Source organism: Balaenoptera acutorostrata, chromosome 18 (assembly GCF_949987535.1).
Source record: "Balaenoptera acutorostrata chromosome 18, mBalAcu1.1, whole genome shotgun sequence".
NCBI lineage: Eukaryota > Metazoa > Chordata > Mammalia > Artiodactyla > Balaenopteridae > Balaenoptera > Balaenoptera acutorostrata.
In genome coordinates, this window is record NC_080081.1 from 63103432 (window position 1) to 63125322 (window position 21891).

The following is a 21891-nucleotide window of genomic DNA, read 5'->3' on the forward strand; positions in this document are numbered from 1 at the left end:
TGCTAATTATATCTAACGTTGTGTTTATACTCATTATTTCAATAATTTGGTCTCAGTTTTTTTAAAAGAGCAAGTTGAAAGGGAGTCTCATATCCTATTGCACGAGTTTAATTCATTCTATTGTTTCCACTCATTCACGTGCAGTCCAGTTAGCTCCCCAAAGTATTTCCCTGCCAGGTTGCATAAATAATGCAAATTAATGTAAGTGGTAGTTGATTATATTCCATTTATGAGTACTATGTACAGGGAAACTCCACAGTTTTGATTATAAATTTTCCACTCACAATATCTAGTGTTTTTACATTATGTAAAAGAAATTATTGATTTAGTGTAATTTATCAAGATTAGTCTAAGATTTCACTTCCATTTCCAGCTATGCTTTTGCTGGTCCATATCTAGACTTACATTAAGAAGTAAACGTACAGGGACTTCCCTGGCAGTCCAGTGGTTAAGACTCCTTGCTTCCAATGCAAGGGACATGGGTTCCATCCCTGGTCGGGGAACTAAGATCCCACATGGCGTGTGGTGCGACCAAAAAAGTATTAAAAAAAAAAAAAATCGTTTGGTTAAAAAAGTAAGCATACAGTAAAAAAAAAAGAGATGTGAGCAACACTGTCATACATGTGTCTGTTTTTGTTAATGATTTTAAAAAGCCTTAAATTATATTTTGTACCATTCTTAAATTATAATAGTTTGTAATCCAAGTTGAAAATATATTCAAATAATCTTAACTGATGAGCCAAAAGCAGTTAAAAGCCAAATTCTCTTTTTCTGGTTTTTAATAATGTAAACTTATTATTTATGAGATTTTTCACTGTTTCACATATCTAACATTGCAAATCCCTTGCAATGTTTACATCACTGAAATAATAACATGGATAATAAATCACTGATTAATTTTCAATGTGAGTATAAAAAGCTACACCAGTGTGAACAAATGGATTTTTGCAATAAACAGAATCAAGACAGTGGACAATCTCTTTAGCCAGGAACAAATGCAGGTTTTTGTGTGTCAAAATACAAGAATGTTTTATGTCCCATCCATGTCTATATTTAGCTATCATTGAATAGTTAGGCTATAGGTATGTATCATACTAATGGTCTACTGGCTTCAAGAAAGGCTTTATTTTTAAATTTCTCCTAGCTCAACATAGTTTCTTAAATAGACTTTATTTTTTTAGAACGGTTTAGATTTACAGAAGAATTGAGACAATAGTACAGAGTTCCTATATATCCCCTCTCCCAGTTTCTCCTGTTATTAACATCTTACATTATTATGGTTCATCTGCTATAATTAACAAACATATTGATACATTATTAACTAAAGTCCATGTTTTATTCAGATTTCCTTAGTTTTTACCTAATGTCCTTTTTCTGTTCCTGGTTCGCACATTACATTGACTTGTCGTGTTCCCTTAGGCACCCCGGGGTGTGACAGTGTCTCTGACTTTCCTTGTTTTTGATGAACTTGACAGTTCGGAGTACTGCTCAAGTATTTTGTAGGATGCCCCCCTACTGGAATTTGTCTGATGATTTTCCTCAAGATTAGACTGAGGTTATAGGTAATTTTCCTAAGAGAAATTAGATACCTAGAAATTAAAAACACATCTACACTTCATCAAACTGTTGCCATGGACATAACTCATGTACCATTTTTAGTATTGTACCTATTCTGTATGATTAGAGGTAGCAAAGATAGTCTTGAGAAAAGAATATGATGATTAAAAAATAAAGTTTGGCTTTTAAAAAAATAAATGAGGTAGGTAACATTATAAAGAGAGCAAACAGTAGTTATATTAATTCTCTTTCCGAAGTAAGCATATTCTTTATGAATTAAAACTACTAGGCCAGAAAGTCAGATAAAAATGCATAAACAATATAAAGTTAGTTCAATTCTATGTATCTACAGAGGTAAATTTGGGATGTATGTAAATAGATGTTACTCAGGTATATCTATGATGTCAAAACACATTGTCACGTTTGTGTCTATCAAATGAACAATAAATAAATATTGTGCAGGATTCTTTTGTCTATGGGTCAAAAATAGTCTTAAATCCTTAGAAAATTTAGAGTAGGCAATCATTCTCAAAGGATTCTCTCCTGAGCAGTGGTTCTCAGTCTTTCACGTGGATCAGAATCACCCGAAGAGCTTGTTCAAACAGATTCCTGGGTGCTATCCCCAGCAGTTTCTGATTCAGTGGGTCGGGGGTGGGGCCTGAGTGTCCATTTCTAACAAGTTCTCAAGTGAGGCCGAGGCTGACGGTCTGAAGGCCACACTATGAAAACCACTGAGCAGTCAACAAAGAAGCTACGTTCATTAATTGCCTACGATGATGAAGGCGTTTTACGTATGTAATATTATTTAACGAGTTACAGAATCTTATCAAGGGTATGATTATCCCTTTTATAAATGGGGAACCTGCGCTCAGAAAGACTGAGGAACTTGCCTGAAGAGATAATGGGATCAGGTGGCAAAACCACAATTCAGATCTCCTTCAGTTCTAAAGCCCTGTTTTTCTAGTACAACATACTGCTCCGCGTTGGTAAAGGAGTGAAACGCACGCATCCTTTGCATGCCCATCTGGAAGGGAGACTGTACCAGATATAGAAAGTGATTTGTTCAGCTTAGTAGGGTGTTATCTAAAGGTCAGGGATTCTTCCTGAAAACTAGGCAAAGGCTCAGGGTTATGGAGAGAATTCACTTATCTCCAAACTTCTGAAATAATCAAGGGTGAAGTGAATTACTCTATAATTAACAGGAAGAACATGTATTTAATATAGTACTGAATAGTCCTTAATTACTAATATTTTATTATTCCTTACAGAAAAATGCACATTTAAATAAAAGTCCTTAAAAGAATAATCTCATTTCCACTTAAGTTGAAAGCATGATACTATTCTAAATGTCTGCTGTGTACACTATATCACCAATCAACCACTACTTACTCAGGTATTGAAGTAACACAGCATGATGGTCTTCAACAAAATACTCTGACAGCTACGACACTTATCTCCTTTCACAAAGAAAATCAAAAGCAATGACATACAAACAAAATAAGCAATTTAAATTTTAAGAAAAGTGGTACATTTTATAGTAAATAAATCGCCAGAAATGAAGTTGCCAATAACATAAATTTGTCACCTTGTTATACTCTATATAAAAAAGACACTGAGACACAAAATTATTGGACTGCAGACTTAAAATAGTTAATGAGGTCTACACTTCAGCACGACAAAAACCCCTACCCAACTCTGTATATCTATCAAAACAAATATTTTATCTTAAGAAAGATTCCCTTTTAAATATCTATATACGTATTTCCATTTAATACTGTTAATCAAACCCACAGTTATATTTATTTAAATAAGAATTAAATAAACTGCCCCAAATGCTGATTTCATTATCACAAAACCTAAGTATTTTAAATCACAACTTCAGGATGGTATATTGTATACACTGGTTCCTTAGACAACATTAACGAGCATATTTTTAAGGATATATTGTCATCTGTAGGTCAGGTAAAGCTTTATTAAATGGTAAACACTTTTAACAGTGCAGAAATACAAGTTTCAAAACCAAATACATTCAGAAGATCTGCTGTTCAAATAATATCTTTTCAAAACCAGGTGGAGGAGTATGATAAAATTCACTGAACTGGCAATCCAAAATTGCACTGTCATCAACTAGAGATAGAAAAAAAGAAAATAAATTAGAAGCAAACACCTTAATTTGAATGAATACATAAATTATAAACTGTTTTCATAATGCCATAATATTAATAGGCAGGAAGAATAAACGCATCTGCTATCCAGGTTACAAAACATGATCCTATTGGGTAAAAATAACCACAATGAAGAATAAAATCTATCAAGAACACTGAAAGGAAATACATCAAAATATTATTAATAATTATTTCTAGATGATGTAAATATTGGTAATTTGAGTTTTTCCTTATTTACCTACCTGTATCTTCTCAATTTTACACATTAAGATAAGTTACTTCTTAAAAAATATTTTATTAAAAAAATTATAGATTCACAAAGAGTAGCAAAAATAATACAGAAATTCCTGTGTACGCTTCACTCAGCTTCCCCTAGTGGTAACATCTTACACAACTACAATATCCAAACCAGAAAACTAACACTGATACTAACACTGTTCATTAGACTGCAGGCCTTATTTAGCTTCTACATATTTTTACCAGCATTTACTCAAGAAATGAATGCATATATCCACACAAAGACTTGTACATGAATGTTCACAGCACCTTTATTTGTAATGGCCAAAAACTGGAAACAACTAAATAGCCATTAACAGGTGAAGGGAAAAAACAACTGTGATATATCCACACAATGAACTATACTATTTGGTAATAAAAATCAATGAATTGTTGATACATGCTACAACATGGAAAAATCTTAAAATAATTATGCTGAGTAAAAGTAGCCAGACAAAAAAAGAATACAAATTGTATGATTCTATTTATATAATACTCTAAAAATGCAAGATAATCTGTAGTGACAGAAAGCAGATAGTGGCTGCATGGGGTGGGTGGGGAGAGGTGAGTAGAAAGCATTACAAGGGGGCAGGAGGAAACTTAGGGGTGATGAATATGTTCATTATCTTGACTATAATGATGATATGGGTGTTCACTTTATAGCTACTTGTTAAACTGCACATATATGTTTAATACACATTAGTATTTTATACTTCATAATAAATTCAGAAAAAAAGTTAAGCACTGGATTTGACATTCATGAACTCACTAGTGATTTTAACAAGGGTGGCTTCAGTGAAGTGGTGGTAAAGGCAGCCACACCGGTTGAAGAACAGGTGAATGATACAATATAAACAGTGACGGAAGCTATTCTATAAGAAATGCAGACATATAGAGAAGGGTAAACAGAGGACTGGTGAGGGTACGAGTTTAAGGGAGGGTATTTTGGAATGAGAATGACTCAGAATGTTCAACAGACATTGAAGAGAGAGGTTGATGACATGAGACAGAGACGAAATAATGACAGTAAAGTCCCAGAGTTGGGGAGTTTGAAATCTAGACCAGAGACAATTTTTTGAACATGAAGGGCACCACTTCCTCTAAGATGGGATGGGAAGAAGACAAGACTGGAGTAGATCCAGAAAAGCTTCAGGAGGATGGGGAGGAAAGCTGGAGTTTACCACTGATGGTCTGTTTCTCTATAAAGTGGAAGGGAAGGTCAATCTATGGAGAATGAATAGGGAATTCAAGAACTACAATGAAAGTCTGTAACGTGCAGAGACGTAACAACACTTTTCTTCAGTGTTACGCAGTGTTGTCTCTCCATAGGTTGAATGTAAGAACTGACAAAATGAATGACTGGATGGATCTAGCATTAGGGATGGGATAGAAGACAAAGGGTAAGGGAATTTGAATTTTATTTTTATCTTTGATAGTATCTGGCTAAAATATTTGATTTAATTGGACTGATTTATCAATTTCAATTTATAAAATACATTACTATATATAATTTACTACCTTTATTACATTAAAAATAATGCCAAATCAAAGAAACAATTTAGAATAAAAATCACATTTGCTATATTCATTTATAACTCAGTCATTCTACTGTTATTTATTTCATTTCTCAGACTAAACTATTTTGAATATTAAGCTACATTCCCATGTATTTAAGTAAATACATTTCTTTTAGGCTTACCCAATATTGCAAATAAACTAACCTATATCAAGTTTAAAAATACACCTTTACATGCAAAGACATGCAAAGATACAGAAGGCAAAAATCACTGAAAAGTAACAATTTAGGAAAAAAGAAGATAAATGAAAACCTTAAAATAAAGCACAGGCTATGATTGTTATCAAATTATTAAATATTTTTATTTGTTGCTGTATATTTTTCTGCCATCCCGAACAAACACTGTTACTTTTCCAGTAAGCTACTACAAAAAAGTTAACAATTAGTTTTTATTATGGCTCAAATCCTTAGATTAATTGATTAAAGTAATTAAATGAGAAAATGTTTTTAGAGCAACTAAAACCACAGGCAGAAAAATCATATACCTGTTGATTTAAAGTTGATAACATAAAAAATGAAGAATAGAGTGATATAGGCACAGTGCTTATGTATATTTTTTATAGAGAGACACCTTATTTTTTAGAGATACATATAAAATAGTTAAGAATAAATTGGTATAATGTCTGGCATTTGCCTCAAAATACTACAAGGAGGGGGAGATGAAGAACAGGAGGACTGCAGGGAGGAGATGAAACGTGATTGGCTACTAGTTGATAATTGTTTGAAGCTGAGTGATGGGTACATAAAAGTTCATTATTCTATTCTCTTTACTTCTATACATGTTTGAAATTTTCTGTAATAAAATTAAAGTAACTAACTGGTACAGAGTCATCTCTAAGTAACCCAATTCTTGGAGGGATACACTTGTACAGGAACTATAGTACTCACACATACATGGCTATCAAAAGCAAAACAATCAATATGAAACCATTCTAAGTCAATATTTGTCTCAGAAGAGTTTTAACATTTAGGTAATTTTATAAAGGTAACCAATGCTCAATCTACATGAAATTCCCATCCCTATTTCCAAAATATTCTTTACAATAACATTTCCTGGCCATCTAACCCTCTCTAACAACTGGCAGAAATATTTTTGTAAATTCCGTAAAGCTTTTTGGAACTTTCTAGAATATAAGACTATATGATATAAAAGGGAATATGGTTATTGCATATTTAAGTATAATCATTGTATTTAGCAAGTTTATTTTTTAAATATATGGGGAATAAAAACTTTCCTTAGTCCTGCCAAGTGGGATTGTGATAACCTACTGAGTACACTACAGAGGTCCTTATTAACTTGTCCAGCCTTCTGAATGACAGCTATAAAGTTAATGAAAATGCCAAGCAAAAGTTAACATATATCTAATAATGTTTAGAAATACTTTAGCTTACCATAAACAACTGGATACACTGTCCCTCGTATACCTGATGCTGGACAATGCATGTTTTTCCCATTCAAATATACATTTAATTCTACATGGTCATATGTAATACCCTAGGAAGCAAAGTAAATATTAAAAAGGGTAAAAATATACATGTTCCATAAAAACCTGAACAGTCAGAAAGCACTGATTGGGGAGGATGGAAACACAAAAAACTAAGCAAAAGGTCACAATAGCTTGTATTAAGGTTTACAGTTAAGTAGAATTCACTTGAACTGAGCTAAAAAAAATTAGTGGTGATTATGTGGGGGGAAAAAGGTAAAATCCCAAGAGTCCACATTAAAGGTAAAACTAAATCCTAGTATTATTTTCAGATAATCTGGATTTTATATTTTGAATATTAAGATGATATAAGTACTATATACTGTAAGCAGAGAGACCTTTTAAACTCATATAGAAAACACTGTTCTTTATATATAGAATTTGATCTCAAGGGGGGAAAACAGTGAAGTTTTCACCATTAGGGATTATTACCTGTCACTGCTTTCAATTGTGATGAATTGTCTTTATACAACATATTTCCAAAAAGAAATGATATATTTCTGTATCTCTTTACCTTGGTTTCAAATATGTCAAGTGTATTACCAAGGTAAAGTGGGTATTTACAACTGCATATAAGTGGTAATTAGTATCAAGTTGAAAAACAGAAAAACAACGGCTCAAAAGACTTTAAAAAGACAACAGAATAAAAATATATTACTTTGTACATTATTAATGGTACAAAAATCACAATAACAATTATTATTATTAAAATGCTAGAAAACAAATAATCTGTATTATGTACCAAACACTATTCTAGGCACTTCATATTTACTCATTTAATCCTCGTAAGATAGGTATTTTTATTATCCCCATTTTACAGATGAGGTAGCTAAAGCACAGAGAGGTTAAATAATTTACCTGAGTTTGCACAGTTAGGAAGTGGCAGAGCTGGGATTTAACCTCATGCAGTATGGCTTCGGAAAACTTATTCTTAATTGCCATGCAATTCAAAACTTCAAAACTTTTAAGAACTTTTAAAACTCTCTTTAAGACTTTGTACAATATTTACTAATTGATGACAAAAAGAGAGCTTTACTTTGAAGAATTAAGAATAGACAGTGGAGACCTTTCGATAGAAACCATCACAGTCCAAGAAGCAACCACTTCAAGGATTTCTGACTGTGGATAAATTATATGAACCTACAAGCTTTTAAAGGTAGAAAAAGATCTTACAGATGATCTAGTCTTAACTCCCTCACTTTCCAGTTAAGACAGCAAAGGCCCAGATGAGTCAATGTGTTAAGCGCTATAAAAGATTCTCCTCAAATCTTAGCAAAGCCAGGGTTAGACTAAACACAGAAAGATAAACGCTGCTTTTGTTTCATTTCAGTTTACGTACTTAAATAATAAAGCTAAGTGATGGCTAGGATTAGCTTTTTTAATGAAGAAGTCTGTTTTCATTAAAAAAACATGATTACAAAAATAAATAAATAACATGATTACATAAAAAGCAGTGTGCTACTCTCTTTACAGGATTACCGGGAATCCAGCAGTTCAGATCAGCAGGCTGTAGTCTGGGCACCCTTCCCCACCTGGTGGCAGCATCACCTACTGCAAGCAAGCAAATTTTCAACCCCGCCCTCCAGCACCAACACCCAAGAAAAAAGCGAGGAAGGATGTGAGAACCCCCGCCCTCCAGCAGCAGAGTTTAAGTTCAAGTATTTTCTAACTTACTCTGTCCTTTTTTTTTTTTTGGCTGTACCACGTGCATGAGGGATCTTAGTTCCCCGACCAGGGAGGGATCGAACCCATGTCCCCTGCAGTGGAAGCGCTGAGTCCTAACTACTGGACCGCCAGGGAAGTCCCTTAATCTGTCTTTTTATATGCTCTAGAAACTAGGTTTGATTCTCTCATAATGATACCGAGAAATGTGATGCGTTCTAAGGATTTATCAATAATTATTTGCAGGTTTGGTGAAGCGACTCTGAAATTAGACTACCTGAGATCACTCCAAATATGAAGTTATTACTTAACTTTTAATCTGTAAAATGGTAATAATAGTACCACCTATTTCACAGGGTCATTAAGAGGATTAAACAATTTAATCCCTGCCAGGCACTTAAAGCCGTTCTGGCCCATAATAGATGCTAGAGAAGTGTTTGCTATTATTATTATTGTTACACAGAATGTTTATGAAACTTCTCTGAAATTAAACTGAAAACTGCAATTTTAAAATGTAATCTGCACTTTTCAATACTATATATAAAAGGAAAAAATAAGCATAAGCTGTTTCAGGAATGCCTCCCTGGTGCTGTAGTAGGCCCTGTTGGTACTGTATGATTACTGTATAAATACAATCATTTGGTTAGATGTTGAAAGCTTGTTTTTCTTGATTCTCCTGAGAGAATGGTATATGACTGAAATTCTACACATATGAGAATGTTTTTCCTGTCTTATAATTCATTCCTCTTTTCCTATGCTATTGTCAGTAATTTAGTGAAATTTGTTCTCAAATGTTTAAACTAGGAAGATAAAGTTAATAGAGCAGGATAATGTTTTACTTTTCAGGGTTCTGCTTATATTTCATCCTTTTGAGTCCTCCTTTTATCAGAATGGGCATAAAAACTCAAAGTCTAATTTATTTATTTATTTTAATTTTTGGCTGTGTTGGGTCTTCATTGTTCTGCGTGGGCTTTCTCTAGTTGTGGCGAGCGGGGGCTACTCTTTGTTGCGGTGTGTGGGCTTCTCACTGCAGCGGCTTCTCTTGTTGCGGAGCACGGGCTCTAGGTGCACAGGCTTCAGTAGCTGTAGCACGCGGGCTCAGCAGTTGTGGCTCGCGGGCTCTAGAGCACAGGTTCAGTAGTTGTGGCGCATGGGCTCCGTTGCTCCGCAGCATGTGGGATCTTCCTGCACCAGGGATCGAACCCGTGTCCCCTGCATTGGCAGGTGGATTCTTAACCACTGTGCCATCAGGGAAGTCCCTCAAAGTCTAATTTAATAATGCTGACAGACTAAAAATGACATTCTTAAATCTGTCAATTTGAGGTATCAGTCACCTCAGGGAATGAGACAGAAAGGCAAGAATAACACACAGAAGTTCAGTACATCAACAAAGAAAAAGATTTGTTACTGATTAACCTTTCTTATGTTTGAATTTCATTTTTTAGTATAAACAGGTTGATGGCACCAACTTGACTTCAAGATTCTCTTCCACGAAATAACCATTTGAATAAGGGTGTTCTACATTATGGGCATCTGGCAATGACCTACAAACACAGAACCAACTATTCGAAAGGAAGAACAAGGAAAAGCAGATTTTAAAAATGGTTTATGCCTTTAGTTTCCTTTAGTTAATTTAGGAAAAACATACTTTCAATAATTTACCTATTTAAAGACTCTTCTTCACATGTTTTAAATTGCGTAAAAGATCAGACCAAAATTAAAAATCTTCATTTCCACATCTTCCTTCACTCTCTTCAAAATATTGTATACTTCTTTAATTTAATAACCTGGATTTACCTTGTCTGTTTTATCTTATTATTAGAAACTCTAATTATTTACAGATTCCTTTCAACTTGGTATGAGAGCCAGGAACCCAAGGCTCTGCGTAAGGAGACCCAAGAACTCTGTTCTCAGTCAATAGCTAATGGCCTGAACTCAGTGTGTAAGTTTCTTGGACAACACTGTTTGAGAGGAAGTATCTGGAAAAAGACAGAAAGGGATCTTTGGATTACATTTTCAATAGGGTGGCTTTGGTAGAGACTTAAATATATCTAGTTGGGAATAAAAACAGAGAAGTCAATAATATGTAACTCCTTCTATCCCCTGCTTTCCAAAAAATGTTTTCTACAATCAAGCCTTAGAATATTGAGTCAGTTTTTGAAGAATTCTGAGAGTGAAGGAAGTTTAATAAGGTTATGTTTAACGAGGACCAACGCTCCTGATAAAATGCTGTACTTCTTTAACAGAAGTTCATAACAAATTAAGCAATAAATGTCAAATTTTTCTCTAAGAGATCTCCAGCTGCAAAAATACCTAATATTTTCTAATATAAGGGTTAGCAAACTTTTAAAATTGTGGGCCAAGATTTCTTTTATGTGAGAGAAGCAGGAAATGATCAGCAGCCAACCTGTCATCAACTCTCCCTTAAATGGAAATAAGGGTTCACGCTTATTTTCCTGGCCAGTGGCAGCTCTAGAAAGGAGAAGGCAGTTAGGTAAGGCAGCAGCATCTACATCAAGTGCTCTCTTGGGAAAATGTACTACCTCATTAGATCCAATTCTGGTGCTTTGGAATTCAAACCACAAACTCAGAGGCAAAACTAGAAATACTAAAAGCACTTCAAGTTTAATAATTTACAGTGGAAAACAACTCCACAAGAAAACTCACCACCACGTCTCCCTCCTGTGGAAGGCTGTTTGCTGGCAGCCTATTTTTCTCCTCGTTGTTGTGATATAGGGCGCCATCATTTCTCATCACCAGACTGTGCACATCTCGGCCAAGAGGGATCTGATTCAAGTTCACTTTCTGAGTTGCAACGCCAATACCCCAGATTCCTAAAAATATAATAGTTTAAATGCTCCCCAAATCTGCAGAATACAAATATGAAAGGAGTTGTTTTTAAAGAAAGTGGCGTATTATCACTAAACTATTTTTTTGTTAATCTTTAAAAAAATTCTTTTAAAAGTAGTTTGCAAACTATACCATGTTCTCTTGCAGATGTAGTACAGCCTGGGAGATAAGCGAGTGGGCCCTGGAGTTGTACTGCCTAGGTTTAAATTCTGACTTTGCTATGTCATCTTGGGCAAGTTACTTAACCTCTCTCCACTTCCTCACCTGTGAACTATGGATTCTAACAGTACTCACCTCTTAAAGTTATTAGAAGATACAGCAAGATCATCCAAGTGAAGCACTTGGAACAGTGTAAGCATTAAAAAAAAAATGGGTGGGCTTCCCTGGTGGCGCAGTGGTTGAGAGTCTGCCTGCTAATGCAGGAAACACGGGTTCGAGCCCTGGTCTGGGAGGATCCCACATGCCGCGGAGCAACTAGGCCCGTGAGCCACAACTACTGAGCCTGCGCGTCTGGAGCCTGTGCTCCGCAACAAGAGAGGCCACAATAGAGAGAGGCCCGCGCACCGCGATGAAGAGTGGCCCCCACTTGCCACAACTGGAGAAAGCCATAGCACAAAAACGAAGACCCAACATAGCAATCAATCAGTCAATAAAGAAATCTTAAAAAAAAAAAAAAAAAAATGGGTAAGTAAAGCACAGAGGAAGTATTTTTAAAAGATACTAGCTATTGTCATTATTATTATTATTATTCTCTAAAAATACTATTAAAAGCTACACAATGAATTTAAATGGCCTGGGATTCTATTTCAAGCACCACCTTTGAGAAGCAGGAATTTACTGTCTTTACTTTTTGCGTCTATAATATGTGACAAATAATATATGACCCGGTCAGTATCATGGAGAGGAGAAAAATAATGATAAAGTGTAAAATGATTTTCTTATCCAATACCTTAAGTCCATGAGTTTAAAACCTTTTGGTCTAAATTGACTTTTAAAGCAAGCAGCTCTCTTCTTAATCTAACAGAATACCTACAGCTCCTGGTTACATCTCAAACTGTTTCCTTCTCAGTTTTTATCAAAATCAGGTAGGAGAAATTCTATAGATCAAAGAATGTTTGAAGACCATGTTGTCAATCAATCAGTTTTCCTAGGTTGAGTGAGACCATCAGAAAGCTGCATGCCTGGACTTCACTGTCTTGGCCTCCTAAATAATTTGATTATATAATTTATCCTCCAAGGTGGGACAAGAGTGACAGCTGGTGATAATACTAATTTCATGGGACAACAGTTCTGCACAGGGTTACAGAGTCCCCTTACTCCTAAAGAACTGTGCACACTGTGGTACACTTGGGCACAACTGCCTGAAGCTTTCATTGAGGGAACAATGCTACAAACTCCAATAATGCACTTATTCTAGAGATATTATTGAGGATAGCACCCTTTATAGAAAATCCACATAAAAATTTGTATTACATTTCAGGCTCAAGGAACTACTCGCTTCTCTTGAGAAAAGGTATGTTATACTTGAGAAGATTACAGTAGCCAGAGACATTTTGCAGCCAGTGAGTTAACTTACAAAAGAATGGAATGGAGGACAGATTCAAATTTATTTCACACACTTAAGAAAAATCAGAATTTAAAATGAATTTAAAAAACAAGCCCCAGAGGAATATTTTATGTCATTCAAGTAAGAGTAAGAGCAGAATTAATTTACTCCACTCTAGATTTCCTATTCTGTACGTATATTACTCATGCCATGTTTCACTAGACATGTCTTTATAATAAAGCCTTAAAAAAATTTCCCCATATTCAACACTGCCACAAGTTAACTAATTAATAACGATCATAATACTCATGTAGAATTGCTATACAACTCAAGAAACTTCAGAATTAAAAAAAATTAAAAAAAAATTTAATTGAAGTATAGTTGATTTACAATATTGTGTTAGTTTCAGGTGTACAGATTCATAAATTTTTAAAGAGACTTTAGACTTCTATCAGAATTCTAAATCTGCCAATTGCTTCAGAAGACATTGAATCAGGGAATCTTAACAAGAGTTAAGAGAAAAACTCAGGATCATAAGATTAATTTTATCCTAAGATAAAACAGCAAGAGTCTACACCTTATATGCCTGACCAAATGAAATGGTTTATCTAGCTGCCACTAATAATTAACCATATTAATAATAATGCTTGTGCCTTAAACTGAACCAGTATGTCCTGTCTTTAAAACACTTTCATACATATAGCTCATGTGAAGCAGGAAGGGCAGCTCCTGTAATCCATTTTATAGATGAGAAAACTGAACCTAATATAACGAAATTGACTAATTAAACCAGGATCACACAATAAGATGTGGAAGAAAAAGGCCTTCTAAGTAAGCGTTTAGTGTTTTTTTAATTACCTCATTAATCTTTTTCATATATTGAAAATTACTCCTCATATTTAGAATAATTAGGACTTTTAATAGTCAAGTACCATTATACCAACCTGTGGACTGGATTTTGAATTCAAAGTAGCTTTTGTTTTGATGTAAAGGTGCACTGGCTAAACAACCTCCTGTTCCACATATTCTTCTTCCATTTTTTACAATGACAACATCCGTTCCTAAACAAAAGAATATAGACACTGTGTAAAGTTTTGTATTCTCTTATCCAACAATCAAGGTTAATTTCTGTTTCACTTTTAACTCTTGGTCTCCAAAAAATAGGGAGACTATATATACTTTGAAATATAAAAATATTGATAAATTATTTAAAATATTTAATTTACTTTTTTCCTGGGAGAACATTAACTTGTGGCTAGAAATCTTGTTTAATTAGGCAGTTTCAAATAAACAGTAATTCTGAATTATACTGAATATTTAAAACACTTTTAAGGTAGAAGTAGGCTTTTTTTTTTTTGGCTACGCCACGTGGCTTGCGGGATCTCAGTTCCCTGAACCCCGGACCACGGCAGTGAAAGCCCAGAATCCTAACCACTAGGCCACCAGGGAACTCCCAGAAGCAGACTTTTTAAATTTTAGCCAATGAATCAATTTGATGATTTCATAAATATCTTGATTTAAATAAAAACATAAACACTTAAAAGAAACTGGCAAATTAGTACCATTTTCAGTTCAATCTAAACAAATCAATCTGCTAAAAACTGACTGAATGTCTACTAGGTACAAGGTCCTATACTAGTGCATTGGTCAAGTAAGAACTGAAGATGAATGGAACACGGAAAGGAACATACATCTATGGTCTTGAAATAGCTGACACGGGGCTTCCCTGGTGGCGCAGTGGTTGAGAATCTGCCTGCCAATAAAGGGGACACGGGTTTGATCCCTAGTCCGGGAAGATCCCACATGCTGCGGAGCAACAAAGCCTGTGCACAACTACAGAGCGTGCACTGTGAAGCCCAAGAGCCACAACTACTGAAGCCCGTGTGCCACAACTACTGAAGCCCACGTACCTAGATTCCGTGCTCCGCAACAAGAGAAGCCACCACAATGAGAAGCCCGTGCACCACAATGCAGAGCAGCCCCCGCTCACCGCAACTAGAGAAAGCCCGCGCGCAGCAACGAAGACCCAACGAAGCCAAAAGAAAAAAAAAATGGGGCTTCCCTGGTGGCGCAGTGGTTAAGAATCTGCCTGTCAATGCAGGGGACACGGGTTCGAGCCCTGGTCCGGGAAGATCCTACATGCCACGGAGCAGCTAAGACCGTGAGCCACAACTACTGAGCCTGCTCTCTAGAGTCCGTGAGCCACAGCTACTGAGCCCGCGTGCCTAGAGCCTGTGTTCCACAACGAGAAGCCACTGCAACGAGAAGCCCGCGCACCACAACGAAGAGTAGCCCCCGCTCGCCACAACTAAAGAAAGCCCGCGCCCAGCAATGAAGACCCAACGCAGTCAAAAATAAAGAAATAGCTGTCATGGAAAAATGCTAATTTTAGGATTTTAAAAATGTTTGTAAGATAGCTGCTGTCAATCATATTGCAAATATGTAAACAAGATTTTAACATCATTAAATGCACTGTATTTTCATGGAAAATTTTAGTTCAAATAACATTTGATAAATGAGAGTGAGAAAAAGTCTCTTGATAAGGTGACTCCAATACCAATTCTTTTCCAAATATTGATTTAGGAAAGCTTATCAGAGAACATGAAGAAAGTTAACAAAATTCTAAACGTAAGAAATATCGCGTAACATTGAGGCATGTGATTCCCAAGATCTGTAACCAGTATGACTTTTCTGGTAATAAGTGTACAAGCCAAGCAGATCTGGCTGTGAGAACTGTAGGGAACTCCTCCAGAGGGGGTTAAATAAAACTAGAACATAGTAACAAAAGGTATGAACAGGGAGGCAGGTCTCTCATTAACTCAGTGTTGAATTCATACTTAAAAAATTATTTGGGGGCTTCCCTGGTGGCGCAGTGGTTGAGAGTCCGCCTGCCAATGCAGGGGACACGGGTTCGGACCCTGGTCTAGGAGGATCCCACATGCCGCGGAGCAACTGGGCCCGTGAGCCACAACTACTGAGCCTGCGCATCTGGAGCTTGTGCTCCGCAGCGGGGGAGGCCGCGACGGTGAGAGGCCAGCGCACCGCGATGAAGAGTGGTCCCCGCTCGCCGCAGCTGGAGGAAGCCCTCGCACAGAAACGAAGACCCAACACAGCCAAAAAAAATAAAATATAAATAAATAAATAATTAAAAAAAAATTATTTGGGACAAATACATAAGAGAAATACCAAATTTTCAGATTTTATCACAATTCTAAACTGGTTGATTTAAGAAAGACACTCTCTTATTTAAGGTAAAACTAAGATCCTATTATATGATTATTAAAAATTTATTAGCATCCATTTTTTTTTTCTAATTACAAATGTTAAACCGCAAATTCTGGGAAAGTGTCTCTATACATAATTTACATCCTGCTGCCCCATATACCTCAGCAGTTTCAACTGGAGAACATCCAGGGCCCAGCTCCTCCTTGATGGCAAAGACCATGGAGTGCTTGGCATCCAGCAGACGCTCGACAAATAACTGATACAGAAATGAATGAATACACTCTGCTAAGTACTGTATAGTGGACGTGTAGCATCTGTTTTCCCTTTGCCAACAGACTTCCCTCTGGAGAGCAAAACAGTTCCAAGGAAGCTGACTCAATCTCTGGTTTCAGGGGTACAGCTTTGACCTAGGTTAAGTCAATCAGTGCATTCCACATTTCCTGGCCACAGTGACTGAGTGAAAAACGGTTATATGACCTAAGCCACTACCATCAGAGATAGTCTCAGGACTTTTGCAGAGAGAATGAAGGGATAAAGATTCTCTCATTCTTGTTGGATCTGAATGAGGAAGCCTACAGCCCAGGGAGAGGCTGCAAGTTATCATGGATGCCAGCCTTCAGGAAGAAGCAGCAGAAGACAGAGGAAAGAGATGAAAAGAAGCTCAGTCCTTAGCAGCACTGAGTCTTCCTGAAGATAGTGCTGTTTTTGTACTTTTTAAATTTACATGAACCAATAAATTTCCTTCATTGTTTCAACTATTTTGAGTTGCAGATTTTACGGCTTGTAACTGAAAGCATCTTAAGTGAAAAACATTTCAAAGAACTATGCAAATAAATGGTATTTTTTTTTCCAAACCCAGCAATACTTTTTGGTTCTTATACATAACTCTGAGTTGGAACCACAGAACCAACTCTGAATATGCTATTATTCTCTTACTTCAACCTCATTTCTTTTTTTTTTTTTTTTTTTTTAAAGGATTTTCTTATTTATTTATTTATTTATTTATTTATTTTTGGCTGTGTTGGGTCTTCGGTTCGTGCGAGGGCTTTCTCCAGTTGCGGCAAGCGGGGGCCACTCTTCATCGCGGTGCGGGGACCGCTCTTCATCGCGGTGCGCGGGCCTTTCTCTATCGCGGCCCCTCCCGTCGCGGGGCACAGGCTCCAGACGCGCAGGCTCAGCAATTGTGGCTCACGGGCCCAGCTGCTCCGCGGCACGCGGGATCTTCCCAGGCCAGGGCTCGAACCCGTGTCCCCTGCATTAGCAGGCAGACTCTCAACCACTGCGCCACCAGGGAAGCCCAACCTCATTTCTTATCTCCAAGGCATTCTGCTAGGTACTGAGATGTTTTATACAGAAAGATGGATATATTCACAAAACATTCTAGAGTGTTTGTGAATCACTGGGGAATTATCTTAAGCTTATTCCATTTCTCTTTTTTAAGTACAAAGATATCTTATATTTGGATCTATGTGATTTGTACAGTTTCATTAATTATCAAGATTGCTTAGAAAGCCAAGGCAAATTTGAGTATAGCCAGAACACATATAAACATAGCAAAGTGTATTTTTTAAAAAACATTAGACATTTCCAAATGAATGGCATCCCTTTCAAAGTAGCTACCTTGGAAGACATTCATTTCTAAAAAGTCAATTCACAATTAAATACGGAGGTTGTGGTAAAAATGAAGATATTTATAAAAACTACTCCACAGAAAATCCCAAGAGGAATTCCAAATCGTTTTAAGTGATGCAGCATCACCAAAATAAGTGACAACTTTGAAAGAGACAACATTCATTTGCATATTACATGTATGAACTATTTTCTAAACAAAAAACCGCAATCACATTCTTTAGGTGACCTAATACAGCCTTTCACATATCCAAATACAGGCATATTCACTCAGTGTGCTTCTCATATTTCAACTTAAGATCAACTGATGCTTGAAACCTGTTCCTAACTTGATGAGCCTCTCCTCATATTATTTGCTTTCTAAAATCATGCTTCTTCTGTGACTGAAGAATTTGAATTTACTGGCAGACAGGTTAAGAAAAGTTTCCATGCAGAAAGTAATGAGGGATGACATTACTCTACTGAAAGATGCTGGGCAGCTTTGGAAAAAGGAGAACATAGTGGAATGAGTACAAGTGACCGGTTCTTCGTGGAAGAGACCAGAGAAAAGGAATCCTTTAAAGAGCAGATTGTAGTAATTCAGGAGTTTGGCAGTAGAGATAGAAAGAGCTAAAGCTGACCATATGCTCCAGGAACTACGTGTGGTTTTCCTTTACTGTGTTCCTAGCATCTAAAACAATGCCTACCGTGTAACATCGGTCAATAAATATCAGCTGGGTGAATGAATAAATGAAATGGAAACATTTTCTGAGGGAAATTATAGAATTTGAACATGTCTATAAATGATGATGAATAAGAAATACAGAGATATACATACATATATATTTATGTATTAGGGTTCTATATTACACTTGGGAAATCTAAGAATTAAAATACCCACATACAAAGTGGTAAACAGTTACCACATTTGTGATTTAGTACATGCTATAGACATATAATGAGCAGAGTATTTCCAGAATTACAAAGAATCTGGGCGGGAGAGGGTTTTGCTATAAATATTAAGAATTCCCTTTGTTATTTCAATGCACTGTCCTTTAGCCAAAGAGAGATGTGGGAAAAACTGAAAGTGCAGATGTATACTTTGAAGAGAATAATCCGCAAAAAAGACAGTACTCTGAAATAATTATAGTGGGAAATCTCTCCTTCTAGAACCATATTCCAGAAGCATGGAACTACATGGGACAAGTCTAAGAACAGAAATAATAAGGTGGTGAAAGAGGGTACAGAGGGGAGGAGAAGAACGTTAGGAGAGAAGCTGTAAGCTCATTCGACATTGGAAGGAAAAAACATAGATGCAAAGAAGCAAAGCGCTGTTTTATTTCTGCAATAGCCTGACCTGCTGGGAAGAGGCCGGTCAGGAGAAATTACAACACCTCTAGGCGTGACTAACAGGAGTCATACAGTGGGAGGTTTTCGTTGAAATGATAGGTTCTGACCTGAGCGGTGGCTTCAGGCTTCTGCAACTTGCCTTGTTTTGACTTTAGGTGAGAGGAAAATCATTTCCAATAAAACAACCGATAAATGATGGGCTAAGAGAAAGCTCTCAGGGCAGAGGAAGGAGCCGAGGACAGCGAAAGCTTTCTGAAAATGTGTGGGACTGGATGGAGCTCGGCAGTGGAGCACCGTAGGAGGAGCACGGAGTCCTCCCCACTCCCCTCGAAGGTGACGTCTTACGAGTCCCAGGAGGCGGCAGCCGGGAGGACACTGCTGTGGAAACGGGTAGGTCCACACACCCATCGTCCCAAGACAGGAGCTGACAGGGCTGCGCCGCTCTGAACGCAGAGCCGGGCCGAGGTGGGGTCGGCCGGAGTCTGGAGGAGACCCGCGAGGCCAAACCGGGTCGAGGGCAGCGTCACAGGGTGAGGGACAGGGGGCGGAGCCCGGCGGGGCCCGGCAGCGTGCGGTCCTCGTGACTCCAGGCTGACCCCGACCAGCCGCGCCCGACCCGGGGTGGGCCGTTGGGTCTGGGGAAGGGAGAGCCCTTACCCATGTGCTGCGTGTCCAGCTGCACGGCCGGCATCTCCTTCAGAGGGATGTGGCCCGTCCCACCATCTCTGCAGCACCGCAGGCAGCAGAACACCGAGGCGGCCATATCTCAGGGACCTCCGACGCCGCCGCCACCGCCTGCCGCGCCTAGACCGCGGCGGCACCACCCCCTACCCTCTGCTCCGCCTCCCGCCCTCTCCCGAGCGCCGGAGGGCGTCTGGGTGGAGCGCGGAGGCCGGTACCGCGACGCCGCAGGCCGGGAAGGCGCAGCGTAGGCTGAGGCGAAGCCAGCCTAGGCGGAAGATACGGAGGACCGGCTGGAGGGGCGGGGCCGAGACGGGGGGCGGGGCTAGTGGCGAGGCGAGGCGGAGCGCGTGCCGGACGGGCGGGGGACGGCGTGCGCCTGCGCGCGGGAGACTTTTCCTTTCGGGCCTCCCCGTCTGTGTCCCGATATTGACGGCTGCGCGAGCTTGTCTGGTCTCTACAGAAGCTCAGGCGTCTTCGGGTGCTGTATTCTTAAAACTGTGTCCCCCACTTCGACGTTATCTTTAGGGATGAGTTGACAGAGGCAAATCTGGCTGGGGGAGTGGGAGCTGATTTAGAAGAGCCCCAAAGTTTCCCCTGCGCGCCCAGGAGTGAGAGAACTTTGCCTCCTCGGAGAGCCTCCGCCACACCCCCCCATCACGGCCCCCCTACCGTGGCGGGTTTCTGAAGAGTTTTCTCAAGTCCTAAACAGACGCACAGGGCCCTGGAGTAATGGCTGTTGGTGACTGCACCGTGGATATGCACCCGGCGCTGTAAATTGTCGGTCCTGCTGCATTTTAGGTGCAGAGATGGGCGTTCCGTGACCTTTGGTGCCGCGCGGTCGCGGGAGCCCAGGAAGCCACCCCGGGAGGGGACCCCTGGGGCGGGGCGGGAGGGCGATTCTTGACGGGCCTCTTCCAGGCTCACCCTGTTCGTGGACAGAGGATTCGGATTCTCATGAGTGTGATGGGAACTCGGAGGCAGCGGGAAGGCTGCGGGGCCTCCAAGGGAAGTACTCAGTACCTACCGCGTGTTCTTTCTTGCGTCCACGTAGGATCCTCCCGTGGCGAGCGCCTGTCATCTCCGTGCTTACTTAGATCTCCGCCCCGATCCATTTTTGCATCTTATGATAGCATTTGGCGTCTGGAGATGGTCTGGGATGACCTCTAGAATTAACCTGGCTCAAACCTCTGTTCCCAAATAAGGTTTCCATCCTGAAGTCTTCCCCAGGGTTCAAGTCTTGGGAAACTGGATGCGAAATGCCCCCTTAGTATGTAATGGGTTCCTCTACACAACTTTTTAGTGACCTGAGTACAAATATCCTTTATGGAGAATTTTTCTCCTCAGAATAGGAGAATTTTTTCAGGGTCCTGGGTCTCTTTGATGTTTATACAAATGGTGTTTTCATTACAATACTTATGGAAACCTCCCAGTTTTGTACTTTGAGATTTAGTTATCATAGGAATGGTAACCAAGGTGATTACTGAACCCCCTCACTGCCTATAAAGTACTTTCTTGGTAATCATTTTACACATGAAATTTTCTTTTACTGAAAACCTTGACCAATATTCTGAGAAGTGTTAATGTTCTAGTTTTTTCCATTGGGAAGGAGTGGGGAGTTGAATAGAATGCTGCAGAGACAAAAATTTTCTGCCTGTGGGTGAGGTAGGCACTCTTTCACATCCGTATCTAATTGAATTCTTGAAAGGTTTGAGAGTGAATATTGTCTCTACTTACAGATGAAGAAATAGGCTTGGAGGGATTAAATAATTTGTGTAGCCTCAGATGACTAGGAAATAAACAAGGTAGGATTCAAAACCCATCAGTCTGACTCCTAAGCCTGTATTTGCTCCACCAGCTCATGCTGCCTCAAACTCTGAAGTTCTAACTCTTGCAATTAATGCTACAATC

The 21891-nt window shown here is 38.5% G+C and overlaps 2 protein-coding genes across 3 annotated transcripts in view; both read right to left on the minus strand.

The window, feature by feature from the left end:
* Positions 1-3509, minus strand: part of KPNA3 (karyopherin subunit alpha 3) — a 175850-nt gene extending 172341 nt beyond the window's left edge. Inside the window, exon 1 of one of the 2 annotated variants that reach the window (XM_028161743.2) lies at positions 2947-3509. The gene's annotated coding sequence lies outside the window, so the exon portion shown is untranslated. Of the gene's footprint in view, positions 1-1360 lie in introns of both variants that reach the window. The other variant, XM_007193730.3, reaches the window with a different exon arrangement.
* Positions 3510-20283, minus strand: SPRYD7 (SPRY domain containing 7). The gene is made up of 5 exons (XM_007193733.2): positions 19957-20283; positions 14061-14177; positions 11388-11554; positions 6967-7069; positions 3510-3684 (listed from the first exon to the last, which is right to left on the minus strand). Exons 1-5 carry the CDS (start codon positions 20060-20062, stop codon positions 3587-3589), a joined length of 591 nt encoding a protein of 196 aa, XP_007193795.1. The 5' UTR covers positions 20063-20283; the 3' UTR covers positions 3510-3586.
* Between the last annotated feature and the right edge of the window lie 1608 nt (positions 20284-21891).